Source organism: Thamnophis elegans, chromosome 2 (assembly GCF_009769535.1).
Source record: "Thamnophis elegans isolate rThaEle1 chromosome 2, rThaEle1.pri, whole genome shotgun sequence".
NCBI classification, from domain to species: Eukaryota; Metazoa; Chordata; class Lepidosauria; order Squamata; family Colubridae; genus Thamnophis; species Thamnophis elegans.
In genome coordinates, this window is record NC_045542.1 from 166,648,332 (window position 1) to 166,659,189 (window position 10,858).

The 10,858-nt window shown below is 44.2% G+C and overlaps 1 protein-coding gene across 1 annotated transcript; it reads right to left on the minus strand.

Annotated features, from left to right (window-relative positions):
• Positions 1–387: 387 nt before the first annotated feature.
• Positions 388–4,136, minus strand: LOC116503780 (zinc finger protein 345-like). Its single transcript, XM_032210402.1, has 2 exons — positions 3,969–4,136; positions 388–3,771 (listed from the first exon to the last, which is right to left on the minus strand). The coding sequence occupies exon 2, from the start codon at positions 3,443–3,445 to the stop codon at positions 1,694–1,696; it is 1,752 nt and encodes a 583-aa protein (XP_032066293.1). The 5' UTR covers positions 3,446–3,771; positions 3,969–4,136; the 3' UTR covers positions 388–1,693.
• Between the last annotated feature and the right edge of the window lie 6,722 nt (positions 4,137–10,858).

Genomic DNA, 10,858 nt, shown 5'->3' on the forward strand with positions numbered 1-10,858 from the left:
CCACAGAACCGGTAGTAAAAAAAAATTGAATTCCACCACTGGGTGGGAGGCACTGAGGATCAGTTTGTAGCACCAAGGGGGCGGTGGACTGAAAAAGTTTGGGAACCACTGCTTAAAGTAATTCCTGCCTGTTTTACATCTTAGCCTTCCTGCATACCAGTATGTGTAATACAGAGCTCAGCCAAGCTATTTATCCTAACGTGTACACAGAGAAATCTCATCAGTTTTCTAAATTTTTCTAAATGTAACTTCAGCAGTAATATAGCATAGCTTTCAATATACTTCCTATTTCCAGCATACTACTTCTTTTTTGAGGTCTTCAAAACTCTCCTATTCGTGCCTTTTGCCTTCTCCCATAGTACATTTGAGTTTTTAACTTTTTATTTAGAAGATTCAGGGGTCTCGTAACGCTTATAATCCTTTTCTTGAAGACCAAGGAAATATTGACCATAATTCTTTTTCCCTTTTCAGTTTATTGGACACCTAAAGACTTTGCAGCAGGAAGGCACTATAAATAACAACAGACCATAATTCCATAAATTTAGGCCAAGGACCGCCAAACTTGGCAACTTTAAGACACGTGGACTTCAACTCCCAGAATTCTCCAGCAAGTAAAGGAACCTGGTTTTTAAGCATGGCGAGCTAAGGAATTCTGGGGGTTGAAGTGCACAAGTCAAAAAAGGACCAAGATTCCCTGCTCCTGTTTAGACTCTGGCCTTCCAATTGTCAAAGATCTATTGTGCATCTGGCCTTTTCCAAGGAATCTTAGGCCTCTTCACCAACTTCCCCCTTTTGAGATTTTAAAGCAAGGAACTATTCACTATAATTCTTTCTCCATTTCCAGGGTGTTGAACATCAAAAGACTTTACAGTAGGAAAGCACTAGAAACAACTACAAACTATAATTCCACCCATCTAAGTCATCACTCTCCAAACTTGGCAACTTTAAGACTTGTAGACTTCAACTCCCAGAATCCCCTAGCTAGCATGGTAAGAGGAATTCTGGGAATTGAAGTCCAGAAGTTGCCAGGTTTGGAGACCCATAAACTAGGCCCCAACCGATAATTTTGGGCTTTAATTGTGGTCATAAGTCAAGGGCTGCCTGTATATTCTAAAGCTGGTTCCCTAAATTGTCCAATTTGCTGACAAAAAACAGCCTATATCTGAACTGTATAAACGTAGCCTTTTAACTACTGTGTAAGTTTGGGTATAAATTTTTAAAAAAAACATAATATCATATCTCAGACTAGAAATCAGTGAAACACAACCAATGTTAGCGCCATCCCTCCACTTATTACTTATGACAAAACTCTCGAGCCTTGTATTGGTTCAATAGTTCATTCTCTTCCGTCACTTTGTCCCAGCGAAGTGCTCACTGAAGATCCCATTTCTCTTTAGTCATCCCAGTTCTGACTTTCTCCACATGGGTGTAGTTGTAGATCCACTGTTGATTCCTTCCAACATTAGGGAAATATGGATGGTTGTCAACACCAGTTCTGCACCTCACCACTTAGGTTGCAATGTTTCCTCCTGAAATATTTCACCATCTTCCCTATACAATGTCTAAGCCAGCTTTCTGCACCCTAAGGTTGTCTGAATGTCTTATGCCAAAGGTGCTTTTTTCAGGTGAACGGGTGCGGGACGTGTGAGGCACATCCCCCTGCCCCACCCTAGCTTGATTTTTACGCCTTACATCATCTTTTCATGCTGTGGGTCTTCTTATGGTAATTAAAGACACTCCCTGTTCTGAATTTATTTCCACACTCTACACACTGATATGGCTTCTCCCCTGTGTGGATTCTTTTATGCAGCATAAGATTTCTCCCATCTTTGAAACTCTTTCCACAGTCGATGCATTTAAACAGCTTCTCTCCTGTGTGGATCCTATTGTGGGAGGTAAGCTGGGCACTCTCACTAAAACATTTTCCACACTCCAGGCATTTATAGGATTTCTTCCCTGAGTGAAGCCTTCTATGGCTCTCATGACATGTATATGGTTTCTTTCCAGTGTGGATCCTCTTGTGGCTATAAAGGTAACCACTTCTTCTGAAACTCATGCTGCATTCTGTGCACTTAAAGGGTTTCTCCCCTGTGTGAATCCTTTTATGGATCGTCAGTTCTCCAGAATCACTGAAGCATTTTCCACACTGCTGGCACTGATATGGTTTCTCCCCAGTGTGGGTTCTGCTGTGTAGGATACAGCTTTTTTTTGCATTGAAGCTCTTTCCACAAATGCGGCATTCATATGGTTTCTCCCTGGTGTGGAGCCTTTTGTGGGAAGTGAGGGACCTCAAACTGGTGAAGCATTTGTCACATTCGGTGCACTTATAAGGCTTTTCACCCGTGTGGATCCTTTTATGGATATTAAGGTGACTTGTTTGACTGAAGGGCTTCCAACACTCGGTGCATTGATACGGTTTCTCTCCACTGTGGATATTTCTATGGGAAGTTAAGTGGCTGGATTTACTGAAGCTCTTTCCACACTCCAGGCATTTGTACGGTTTCTCCCCTGTGTGGGTCCGTTTGTGGGTATTAAAGCTGCTAGAATTGGCAAAGCACTTTCCACACTGCAGGCATTGAAAGGGCTTCTGCCCTGTGTGGATTCTGTGATGGGCAGTAAGATGACCAGATAAACGGAAGCTCTTTCCACACTCCATGCATTGAAATGGTTTTTCCCCCATGTGGATCCTCTCATGTGACTTAAGATGAACTTTTTGACTGAAGCTTTTTCTACAGTGCAAGCATTTATAACGTTTCTCCCCTTTATGTATCCTATTATGTAAGGCTAGAGTGTCACGTCTGTTGAAGCTTTTTCCACACTCCAAACATTCATAGGGTTTCTCCCCTGTGTGAATCCTCTTATGGTGAGTAAGGGCACTGGAGGTCCTGAAGCATTTCCCACATTCTGTGCATTTATACGGCTTCTCTCCAGCATGGATCCTCTTCTGTAAATTGAAGTTGCCTTTTTGTGCAAAATTCTTTCCGCACACTGTGCTATGATATGGCTTTCCCCCTGTATGGATCCTATTATGGTAAGTGAGGTCACTTGCAGAGCGGAAGCTCTTCCCACATTCCAGGCATTTACATGACTTATTCCCAGTGGGGCTTTTTTTCTGGGAATTTGGTTCATTGCTCCAAGTAAACATCATTCTACCCTCCCTGCGTTTCTGCAACTTCTCCTCTCTGTGGATGCTTTGGTGGGAAGTAAGGGAGGCTCTGCTTTTGAAGGACTTTCCCCTATTAATCCATTGATGCTGCTTCGTCTCTTCATGGACCCTTTTGTGTGAACTCAGATGATTTTTCTGCCTGAAGGTCCTTCCACAATCCAGACATTTGTGTGGATCCTCTGCTTTGTGAGTCTTTTTATGCAATGTAAGAGAGCGGCTTGTACCAAAACCTTCTGCACACTCCGTACATTTGTACATTTCCTTCTTGTATTCTTTCATGTAAAGGAGGAGGAGGGCTCCTTCTGGATGCTGCCTGCTTTCATCTTGTTTCTCTCCAGAAAGGCTTTCACAACAGTCACATAATTCCGATCCATCTCAAAGTGTTTTCCCACACCTTGGACACACTTCTTTTTCTTGGCAATCCTCTGTGTCCAATAAGACATTGGTATCTGCATATGGGAAACTAGTGTAATTCTCCAGCTCAACCATTAACAGGTTTTCCTCACAACTTTGCTTTCCATCCATCTTTTCTGCAACTTCCTTTTTCTCTTTTGGGAAAGCTACTACTGCCTCTTGGCCAGAATCCGCCATCTCCCATCCATCACCTGCTTGCAACAGAAAAAAGAAAAAAGGTTAAGACAAACTTAGGTGTAAAGGGGATCAAGCACCATTGCTCTATTTGAATATTTATCAATATTCTTCCAAACTCCCATTTGCCCAAAACATTGCTCTATGCTTGTTGATATAAGATTTGACCTTTGGCTACTACTGTAAATATAAATATCTTAAGAGAATCCGTTACCTAAGGAGGCCATGTTCCTCTTGTTTTCCAGCATGACCTCTTGGTATAAGGCTTTTTGCTTAGAATCCAGCAGGGCCCACTCTTCCACGGAGAAAAACACAGCTACACCCTCAAGCGCTACCAATTCCTGACACAGGGAGAAGGAAAAAATACCACGTATTCCATGAATATTCCTAACAATGAACACTTCAATGAATTACATGCAAGTGGTTCCCATCTTCAAAAAAGGAAAATAAATAGATCCAGGAAACTACAGACCTATCAGCCTGACATCAATACCAGGAAAGATTTTGGAAAAGATAATCATGCAACGAATTAGCAAACACCTAGAAGTAAATAAAGTAATAGCCAAAAGCCAACATGGGTTTGTCAAAAACAGATCATACCAGACTAATCTTATTGCGTTCTTTGACAAAGTGACAAAATTAGTGGACCAGAGGAATGCCATCGATTAATCTATTTGGACTTCAGCAAGGCGTTTGATAAAGTAGACCATAACCTACTACTAGACAAAGTAGAAAAATGTGGGTTAGACAGCATCACCACCAGATGGATTCATAACTGGCTGACCAACCACACTCAACGTGTAGTCCTCAATGGAACTGCATCTATGTGGAGGGAGATATGCAGTGGAGTACCGCAAGGCTCTGTTTTAGGCCCAGTACTCTTCAACATCTTCATTAATGATCTGGATGAGGGGATAAATAGGGAACTCATCAAATTTGCAGATGACACCAAGCTGGCAGGAATAGCCAACACTCCAGAAGATAAGCTTAAGATACAGAAGGATTTTGACAAACTTGAACATTGGACACTATGTAATAAAATGAAATTCAATGGTGAAAAAAGTAAGGTTCTACATTTAGGCAAGAAAAACAAAAGGCACAGGTACAGTATATGTGGTACCTTGCTCAATAGTAGTAACTGTGAGAGGGATCTTGGAATCCTAGTGGACTACCATTTAAATATGAGCCAGCAATATGCAGCAGCTGCCAAAAAGCCAACAAAGTTCTAGGCTGCATAAACAGAGGGATAGAATAAAGATCATGTGAAGTGTTAATACCACTCTGTAAGGCCTTGGTAAGGCCACACTTGGAATACTGCATTCAGTTTTGGTCACCACGATGTAGAAAAGATGTGGAGACTCTAGAAAGAGTGCAGAGAAGAGCAACAAAATGATTAGGGGACTGGAGACTAATCTCCACTACAAAGACCTGAGGTTCTGGGAGATGAAGACAAGGCCATGGGAATGTCTAGGAGTGAAAAAAACAGCAAAGGAATAATTTGCTATCAAGCATCCTAAGGATATTCTTGAGCATGAAGTGCAGAAGGCTGATTTTAGCCTATTTCTAGGCTAACTAGGGAACCCCTTTATGTGAGTCCGTTGCAGCCACAGCAAGAATACATAGAAGTTCACCCTAGGTGAGGAGGGGAAAATGGAAAGGTGAGGAAGGATTGGATTCAGAGGCAGCTCTCTCAGCCATGAATTGAACAATGAAAACGAATTCAGGGATGGAAGAAACGAGGGCAAAGAGATTAAAGGGCATCAGAAGGAGCCTTTTACCCGATGCTCTCTCCGGAGGAGGCTCGTCCAGAGCAACTCCCCGAAACAACAGCACCTGGGAAGGATCGCGCCCTTTTCTCCCTGCCGATTTCCCAGCCATTGAACACCAAGCCTCCTGGATCTGAAACAGTCCAAGAGAAAAGTGACGGGAAACGATCAGGAAGGGCCAGTCAAATAAATCATCATCACCATCATCTCCCCAAGGAGAAAATGGGGACTGCAGGAGCGATCGTAGCAGAGCCCCAATGAGCTGCATTGAAGGGTCTCCTGTCCGAGCATTTCTCAGGAAGGAAGAAAGGAAAGAAGGAAGGAAGGAGCTTTTTACCTGGCTCTCTTCCTCGCCCGAATTCCGCTTCCCAAGATATGCACACAGGAAAGGATCCGCGATCGCCGCCAGCCACACTTCCTTCCTTCCCGGCCAGGCACGTGGATCTCTCTCCCCGGAACGACCTCAGGCAGGAATTGGGAGATCCCAAGCTGCAAGCTCTTATAGCTCATCCATTATTGTTGTTGTTGTTGTTTATTAATCTCCCCAAGGAGAAAGTTGGTGACTGCAGGAGCCATTTGAGCAGCAGCCAAGAAGCTGCATTGAAGGTCTCCTGTCCAAGCATTTCCACAGATGTGAAGAAGGAAGGAGGGAGGGAGCTTCTTAACTGGCGCCCTCAGGGAAGCGCGGCTCTGTTCCTCGTTCCAAGAGATGCGCGCAGGAAAAGATCCGCTTTCCTCGCAGCCCCGCGGGCTAAGCTTCCTTCCTTCCCGGCCACTCACGTGGATCCCCGGAACCATCCCAGCCAAAAGTTTCCAGAGCCTAACCTGGAAACGCTTATACCTGCTCCTCTCTCCGTCCAGCTCCTCTTATTCTCTAAAGGGCCGAGAGCTTCATCCAGTCCTTCATCCATCCAAGCAGGATCCCCCTGCTTGCTCCTCCCAGCCCCCGGCCTGGGATGGTGAGCTGGGGAGCGAATCCATTGCTTCTTTGCCTGAGGCAGCCAGAGAAACGGGGGGGGGGGGGGGAGGGAGGGGACGAAGCCCAGGGAGGGGAAGTGGGGAGGGGATCGCCCTTTAAAACAGAGTTGGGAGGACCTTGGAGGTCTTCAAGTCCAACCCCGAGTCAGCCAGAGAAACGGAAGAAAGAGAGGGGATGAACCCCAGTTATTGGAGAAGGGAAGGTGGCTGCCTTATTCACTGATCCTAACAGGGCAGTATTCAACTTCCAGCATATCTCCTAAAATGACTAAGAATTGTTGGAAGAAATGTCCTTCTGGGTTCAGTTCCAAGTAGGGAAGAAACACTGGAAACATGGAGGCTGCTTGGAAAGATGGTTTAGTGGTGAACAGGGTCACATGGCTTGAGATGCCGAGGAAAAAGGTGATCACATGCTTCAAGATGTTGCCTGAAGAAGAAAGAGATGCTGAAAGACCCCCTTTGAGCTTTAAATCTGTGCTTGTATTCTGATTGGTTGTCAGGCTGATTGGTGCCATGGGGCCATACAGGAGCAGCTCTATAACCTGTGCTTTGAGTCCAAGTTTGGTTGAGCATTACCACTTCCCAGGTGCCCTATGGTGAGATGGGTAAAGGGCTAATACTATCATGCCTTAATCTCACCATTCTGGAGCGGAAGAGGGGAGAACTTTGTTGTGTAGAATAGACAAGCTTGGGCATTTTAATGGCCCATTGACACAAGTGGGGGCTACAATCTCCACCTCAACATTTTCAATTTTCTCATCTCCCTTTAGAGCAGTGGTTCCCAAAGTGGGCAGAACCGCCCCCTGAGGGGCGGTGGGATGACTTAGGGGGGCGCTAAGATGCAAGGGGGGGCGGCAGGGGGGCGCTAAGAGGGAAAGGAGGTGGCAGAGGAGTACTGGAGATGGCCCCCTTGCAGGGCGCAATTCTGCCTGGAGCTCTGTTAGCCGCCAGTCATCTGAGCACTTCCAGCAGGGTGAAATTCAGTCTAACGTCCCAAAGACTGGAAGGATTTTTTGCTTGCTTGCTTGGTCAGGAGGCATACGAGCATGTCAGGCTGGGGGGGGGGACAAAGGGGGGCAGAGAAAGAAGCAAAGAGCCTTTTGCCTGCATTTCTCCTCTGATGTGTGCTGTGCATGGAGAAGAGATGCGGGAGTGAACGGGGCTGTCCTTGGGCCTGCATTGCAGGGATTGGGAATTGGAGTCCGATGTCACTGCACAAGAGCACTCACCTGCCTCTCTCGCGCTTTTATAAATGGCTTTACTTCTGACTCCCTTTCTGACACAGGGAGAGGGGAAAAAACACAACATACTCCATCAATATTCCTAACAATGAACACTTCAATGAACTACTTGAAACTCCTCTTCTTGATGACCATATTCAACCTGCAGAGTTTCCAAGCAGGGCAAATTTGCATCATTTCTGGAGAACCTTTCCAAAAACATAAAGTGCAAAGAGCCTCTCTGGCTAGAGATACATCTCTAGGTAATGCATTATTGGTTTGGCCAATTCCACAGGAGCAGCAACCCCATATTCCTTTGCTTTCTGCTGATGAGCTAGAGCTTGAATGTGTTGGGCCAATCCAACTTTGAGTTAATTTTACCCAATGCAACGAGCCAAAGAATCGTGCCAAGTCAAGGAAAGTGGGGTTCAACATTTCATTCCTGTATAAAAGTAAACCTTGGGTTTTACTTTTGATTTTGGAGTTTCATGTGCAGTATTAGTAGTGCTTTATAAAGCCTTATTAAGGCCACATCTGAAGTACTGCATGCAGTTTTGGTCACCATGTTACAAAAAGATGTGGAGATTTTGGAAAAAGTGCAGAGATGAGAAACTAAGATAATTAAAAACCTGGAGAGTAAAACATGAAGAACGGTTGCAGGAATTGGGTATGGCCGGTCTAGAGAAAAGAAGGACTAGGGGTGACATGATAGCCGAGTTTCAGTATTTGAAGGTTGCAACAATAGAGGAGGTCAACCTGGAAGGCACCGGAAGAAGAAACAATGAATAGAAGCTGATCAAGGAGAGAAGCAAGCTGGAATTAAGGAGAGACTTCCTGACAGTGAGAACAACTAACCTAATGCACGGGTATCAAACTCGTGGTGTCCAGTTGCTAACACATAACGTTTGATGATGCTTTTTCACTTCATGGAGCAGGAGTGGGCGTGGACTCAATGTGACACATGCAGGCCACCAGTTTGACACCCTTGAACTAATGGAATGGGTAGCCTTCAGAAGTTGTGGGTGCTCCTCCATCACTGGAGTTTTTTAAGAAAAGACTGGATAGCCAATTGCCTGAAATAGTACAGGATCTCCTGCTTGAACAGGGGGTTAGACTAGAGGACCTCCAAGGTCCCTTCTAGTTCTATTCTGATTGGTTTGATTGATTGATTGATTGATTGATTGATTGGCTCAAAATCCACATTGAGCACACCTTCAGCAAGCTCTTTTATCCCATAAAGCCACAGTACGGTGCAAAAGTCTTAGGTCACCTCCCCCTTGTTGTTTTAGCAAAGCTTTCACAACCATTCCATAATTTTCAATCTTGAATACCATGTCTTGAATATCCAATGTTTGTTTGTTGTTTTCCCTTTGAGAGTGCCACTGATACAAAAGTAAGATTTTATGTCTGTCAATTTCTGTGTCCTTTGGCATTTTGACTGGAATGATATGGAACGTTGGTCTTATTGGGAAGCTGCCAATGAATTACATTCATACAACATGTCTCTGTACAAGATGTCAAGCTCAAGCATAGGAGACAAAGAAGAAGCCCCCCGCCCAAAAGAGTGCAGGAATCCTACACTCAGGAGTCCCTGAGCCACAACACAGAGTTGATAATTATTTCACAATGGCAGCTAAACAATCTTTGTGATCCCCTGGCTTAAAACACATCACCATGAGACGACCTCAGGGAAGCAGTCCTCCGAAGGATTTAGCAGTAGTTTTGTAACTGTTTGAAGCCACAACGGCACTGAAAAAAGTTCCTTGTGGCTGTTTTTCACATTTATGACCATTGCAGCATCCACTACGAGACCAAAATTCAACCACTTGTCCACTGAATCATATTCATGACGGTTGCAGTGTCCCGGGTCTATGGGAATCCCTTTTTGATATCTTCTGACAAACAAAGTCAACGGGGGAAGCCAGTTTTGCATAATAACCGCATTACTAACTTAACAACTATGGTGATTCATTTAATAACTGCGGCAAGAAAAGTCTTAAAATGAAGCAAAACCCATTTAACAAATCTCGCTTTTAGCAACAGGCATTTTGCACTCAGTTGTGGTTATTTGATGAGACTATCCAGGAGTCCCAGGCCAATCATTCAAATGATGCAAATCACACTGAAGGAATAAGCAGAGTGAAGTACCAATCACTGTTGAGTGCTCAAGTGTGTCTTGCACAAACCTGGTATAAAAGATAGACAACAGCCATTTTTGCATGAAATAGTAGGGCACATACAGGTAGTAGCAATGACAGCATGCAGGGTTCCAGTCTATTTAGTTTTAGAGGAGCAAAGTGGAGGGAGGTCATACTAAATATTTGCCATGTTACCCTCAGAAAGCTGTTTCTGAATTTTTGAATACTGCAGGCAACTGAATTTTCTGGTTGTATTCCAATGAGAGAGAGTCAGATATAACTGTACATGGTCATCCCACTCTTGCTACAACCACCACCTAATGTGGACCAGAAGGTTTTGCACACAATTGTACATTTTAGAATTTGCTCATCTTTTGCAACTTTTTCCCATTTTACTGAAGGTCTGCGCAGGTTAAACTAATATTCCGTAAGAAGTATGGGGAACTGTGCATTGAATTAACTGAGCTCTCTGGGTGTGCTTTTTAACCCGATAATGTAACAAAATAACAGATAATAATCAGTTCATTTAAGTACCAGTACTTTGCAGCCACAGCAACAATACATAGAAGCTGCTAACATTGGGTGAGAGGAAAACTAAAAAGGGTGGAAGGACCAGGGATTGGATTCAGAGGCAGATGATCTCAGCCATGAATTTACACATTAAAGTACCACAGAGCTGGTTGTTTTACAGTATATGGCACAGTAAGGAAAGTACCAAGGTAGCCATGCCTACATCCTGTTGCAATGTATTTTTAGCAAGCTTGCTATGGTTTCCATATCACTCTTTCCCACACGTGTCCTTTATTTCAGTTATTTCAGAATACAGAATAACAGAGGTCTTCTAACCTCTATACCACAGGTATCAAACTCGCAGTGTCACATGACCTTTCACATTTTTCCCCTTCACGGAGCTGCGTTGGGCGTGGCCTACGTGTGACACATCTGTCCCATTGGCTGCCAGTTTTCTATACCATTTCAGACAAATGGTTGTCCAATCTCTTC

Coding starts and splice junctions, on each gene's coding strand:
- LOC116503780 (XM_032210402.1), bottom strand. CDS start 3,445: ATGAAAGAATACAAGAAGGAAATGTACAAATGTACGGAGTGTGCAGAA.